The following is a 5000-nucleotide window of genomic DNA, read 5'->3' on the forward strand; positions in this document are numbered from 1 at the left end:
TGGCTCAGTATTGTGATTCAGCCTGCCTCCTCCACAGTAGCTAGTTGGTGTATGTGCTTGTGGACCAGTGGTGGGCTAGTGAATCCATGCCACTGCACTGACTCTCAGACACTACTAGTGCCAGACATGTTCTTCCAGGAACTGGCCTGCCTGGCCACATTTCTCTCTAGTGTAGGCCAGGACACAGAGGATAAGTCCCAAATGGCACCTTATTCCCTATAGTGAACTATTTTGAGCCATAGGGCTCTGGTCTCATAGAGCCCTGGTCAAACGGATAAAGGGAATAGTGTGTTATTTATGGCTCATACGGAGCCTATCCACTAGGCTAGCCCTGAAATCCTAATGGGGCTGAGAAAATATTAAAATTATATTAATGAGTTCACGGCCTGTAGCCACGACCATGGAGGAAATATTCAGGACTGGACAGCCCATGCAGTATATACATGGACAGTGTCTGCGGGAATTATTTCCTGTGTTTATGAAAAGGTAAAGATGTCTTACTGTCTTAAAAGTATATGGTGAAATTGTTTTGATATTTAGTGGTAGCAGTTGTAGGATTAAACTATAATTGGACACAAAGAAATTACAAACACAACCAATATTTATTTTCTACAAATGAATCAAGCTTTACTCAATCCAAAACTGGAGTTGTCCTGAGGAAACAGGCTATGGGTACTGTGAAAGAAAAGACAGCCTACTCACAAACTAATATGATCCCTTTCAGAGCTTACAAAATACTGGCAAAGCCAGGGTTGCATTCAGTACAATAGTGGAGGCTGTTGAGGGGAGAACGACTCATAATAATGTCTGGAATGGAGTCATTGGAATGGTATCAAACACATCAAACACGTGGTTTCCATGTGGTTGATACCATTCCATTGACTCCATTCCAGCCATTATTATGAGCCGTCCTCCCCTCAGCAGCCTCGACTGGATAGAATGGTGTGCGACATTGAATTCAACAGAAACAGTACGGCACTGAACGACCAAAACGTTGTGATTATGGTGGTCCAGAGGAGAGTTACCATATGGTGTGTTGCACAGGTTTTGCGATTTCAGATGGTCACACCCATATTGATCAGCGCACACCTCACCACACCCACCAAACAGGAGCAAACGTACCTCGAAGGCTGTTGAAGAATGGTGCGCACCGTTTTGGGGAAACGTGTCGTTCAGTAAAAACCGTCACGCAACATAGCAAACGTTGAAGCAAACGGAACGCACCTCAGGTAGAAATGCCAAGTGCCACTCTCTGGAGAAAACCATTGTCACAACAAGCACAGGTGCACATAACCAACAAAATTGAAGCCCCCTTTGCAAACCTAAGGGCATTAGAAACATCTAAAAGAAGACTATCATCATCATAATAATAATCACAGACCATTCTCAATTAAACCAGAATACATTTTAAATAAACAAAGTAATACATTGACAAAATGACAGAATCTATGGGATGCACGCTTCTCGAGCATCCACAGGATACAGGCTACATGCACAGATCTGCGGGCGCGCCTCGTATAAAACGTGGACGTGCACGAGCGGAGCTTCGAGAAGCAGCAACGAACAAACACAATGGAAGCACTCAAAATGCACAAACTGATGAAAAATACATTAACTCGAGTGACACAGATGACTGGGGCTCTTGTTAGCAATTTCATAGTCAAACACATGTTTAAAATCAGTAACAAAGTTTGGAAACATTATAATTTAGCAGACAGCACAGAAGGGAGAGCATCCAGGGCTTGAATTTCAGCGGGAATGTGAGACAGGTCGCCATCACATTGTTCTAAGCCTACTTTGCCCAATATGCTGCATTTGCTTTCTTAGACACACATAGAAAACGTACTACCACACAGTGATCCAATGGTCCGTATTTGTCTTAGTATTGTATTTGATCTCAGGGGAGATGGGAACGATTAGCAAGGCTTTTAGATCAGCTTGATTGATCAGTGAAAATCTCAATATGTTGTCTGGTGTCCCTGACTCCTCCAGTAAGCCTGCTATATGCCCTCTCCTGTCTGTCTCTATCTGAAATCCATACAGGTCTGAGAGAGCCAATGCAACTGAATCATGACAGAGGTATCCAAAGTGATTATTATCGTTTGATAGGAGTAGTTACTGTTCTACCATGAAGCAATTTTCCACACCAAAATTGTCTTCAAATGAAATTGTTTGTATTTCAGTATAATGGTTTGTAAAGAAAGACAAATATCAGTTTAAACAACAACATGTTTTATTGACATAAACATATTCACTTTTAGCCCTCCTAATGGCTTTGGTGTTAATAATTGAAAGCAAAGGAAGCTATTGATCACACTGTGGCAAGCTAAAGCAAAGGCACAGGGATAATGAATGACTGCAGGTGTTTCTATTTTTGTAATGGCTGCATAATTGGACAAATTAGTGTGCTCACTGATAAAATATGAGAGGAGACATCTGAAACAAGCCATTGTCTCTTAGGAAGGAACCGTTCTGAACTTGACTAATGAACTGAAACAGAGCTAGGCCTATATAATATCATCCTTCTGTCTGGTGGTTACACATACTTAATGTTTTCAGAGAGTTGGATGAACTGGACATATGGTTCTCTTCTCAAGTCACAATGATGGTGTATAACAATATTCTGCTGTGTCAGTTGATTTATGTGCCTTCTGAAAGTATTCATACCCCTTGACTTTATCCACATTTTGTTGTGTTACAGCCGAAATTCAAAATGGATTAAACTTATATTTTTTCTAACCCAATACCCCATAATGACAAAGTGAAAACATGTTTCTAGGAATGTTAGCAAATTTATTGAAAATGAAATACAGAAATATCTAATTGATGTAAATATTCACACCCCTGAGTCAATACATGTTAGAATCACCTGTGGAAGCGATTACAGCTGTGTGTCTTTCTGGGTAAGTCTCTAAAAGCTTTCCACACCTGGATTGTACAATATTCGCTCATTATTATTTTCAAAATTCTTCAAGCTCTGTCAAATTGTTGATCATTGCTAGACAACCTTTTTCAAGTCTTGCCATAGATTTTCAAGCAGATTTAAGTCAAAACTGTAACTCAGCCACTCAGGAACATTCACTGCCTTATTGGTAAGCAACTCCAGTGTAGATTTGGCCTTGTGTTTTAGGTTATTGACCTGATGAAAGGTGAATTCAGCTCCCAATGTCTGGTGGAAAGCAGACTGAACAATGTTTTCCTCTATGATTTTGCCTGTGCTTAGCTCCATTCCTTTCTTTTTTATCCTGAAAAACTCCCCAGTCCTTTACGATTACATGCATACCCATAACATGATGCAGCCACCACTATGCTTGAAAATATGAACAGTGGTACTCAGTAATGTGTTGTATTGGATTTGCCCCAAACATAACAATTTGTATTCAGGGCAAAAAGTTAATTGGTTTGACACATGTTTTGCAGTATTACTTTAGTGCCTTGTTGCAAACAGGATACATGTTTTGGAATATTTTTATTCTGTAGAGGGTTCCTTCTTTTCACTCTGTCAATTAGGTGAGTATTGTGGAGTAACTACACTGTTGTTGATCCATCCTCAGTTTTCTCCTATCACAGCCATTAAATCTGTAACTGTTTTAAAGTCACCATTGGCCTCATGGTGAAATTCCTGAATGGTTTCCTTCCTCTCCGGTAACGGAGTTAGGAAGGATGCCTGCATCTTTGTAGTGACTGGGTGAATTGATACACCATCCAAAGTGTAATTAATAACTTCACCATGCTCAAAGGAATACCTGATCTTTGTGGTTAAATCTGTGTTTGAAATTCACTGCTCGACTGAGGGACCTTACAGATAATTGTATGTGTGTGGTACAGATTAGGTAGTTATACACTATTATCGCACACAGAGTGAGTCCATGCAACTTATTATGTGACTTGTTAAGCACATTTTTACTCCTGAACTTATTTAGTCTTGCCATAACAAAGGGGTTTAATACTAATTGAAAAATAAAATAAAAATATAATTCCACTTTGACATTATGGGGTATTGTGCGTATCCGTGACAACAAAATCTCAATTTAATCCATTTTAAATTGAGGCTGTAACACAAGAAAATGGGGAGAATACTTTCTGAAGGCACCATATGTATCTGTGTTGTAATGGAGATAGCCTCAAACCAGCTATACGTGAACTGAGACTGGTAGTGATGCTATAATGGAAATTGCTAATTATTCATCTATTATCTTCTTGATTTGCTAGTGTATTTGATGTCTTAGTGATGTGTCCTCTCAGGTCGAAATCTCTCTCTTATCTCTTGTCTCTTTCTCTCCAGGTTCGTCTGAACATCTGGGTCGACTGACACACACAACCATGGAAAGATCACTGGACCTCTGAGTGTAACCTTCCTCTTTCTCCTCCTCCTCCTCCTCCTCCTCCTCCTCATCCTCCTCCTCCTCCTCCTCCTCCTCCTCCTCCTCCTCTTCCCCTGCACCTCCACTCCGAGGTGGTCAATCAAGAGGCTTTAGTGAACACCCTGAAGGTCCCACCTGGTTGCCAGAAAATCACTGAGAAAGAAAGACAGATCGACTAGAGGTTCCAAAAAAACTGAGGTTCCAACAAACTCCCTCTGGTCTTTCTAATTCATTTGGTAACCATGATGACCACTCTTTTTTCCTCCTTACCTGGGCACATGGTGAGCCCCAAAGTCCCCCTGCCATCATCGTTGCTGCTTCTGCTGCTGATACAACTGTTTAGTCGGTGCCCGGCTGCTCCCTCAGGTCCTGAGTCAGACACCTGCTCCACTCTGGTCCAGAGCCGATTCTTCGGCCACTTCCTGTCCTCCTCCAGTTTCCCCACGGCACCCTGCTCCTGGACCCTGCAGAATCCCGACCCGCGCCGCTACACCATCTTTATCAAGGTCACCAAACCAACCTCCTCAACGGACTGCGTTCCCCGGCAGCTCCGCACCTTCCAGTTTGACTCGTTCCTGGAGACCACGCGCACCTACCTGGGCATGGAGAGCTTCGACGAGGTGGTCAAGCTGTGTG

At 41.9% G+C, this 5000-nt stretch overlaps 1 protein-coding gene across 11 annotated transcripts in view; it reads left to right on the forward strand.

Moving 5' to 3' along the window:
* The first annotated feature begins 4408 nt into the window (after window positions 1–4408).
* The window catches only part of LOC121586009 (adhesion G protein-coupled receptor B1-like), a 60404-nt gene continuing 59812 nt past the window's right edge, over window positions 4409–5000 (forward strand). For 6 of the 11 annotated variants that reach the window (XM_045213004.1, XM_045213007.1, XM_045213010.1 and 3 more), the window contains exon 1: window positions 4410–5000. This exon is cut by the window's right edge and continues 372 nt beyond it. In XM_045213004.1, coding sequence (XP_045068939.1) covers window positions 4607–5000 — 394 coding nt within the window. In that variant the 5' untranslated portion in view covers window positions 4410–4606. The other 5 variants (XM_045213008.1, XM_045213003.1, XM_045213006.1 and 2 more) reach the window with 1 other exon arrangement.

Source organism: Coregonus clupeaformis, unplaced genomic scaffold (genome assembly GCF_020615455.1).
Source record: "Coregonus clupeaformis isolate EN_2021a unplaced genomic scaffold, ASM2061545v1 scaf0071, whole genome shotgun sequence".
NCBI lineage: Eukaryota > Metazoa > Chordata > Actinopteri > Salmoniformes > Salmonidae > Coregonus > Coregonus clupeaformis.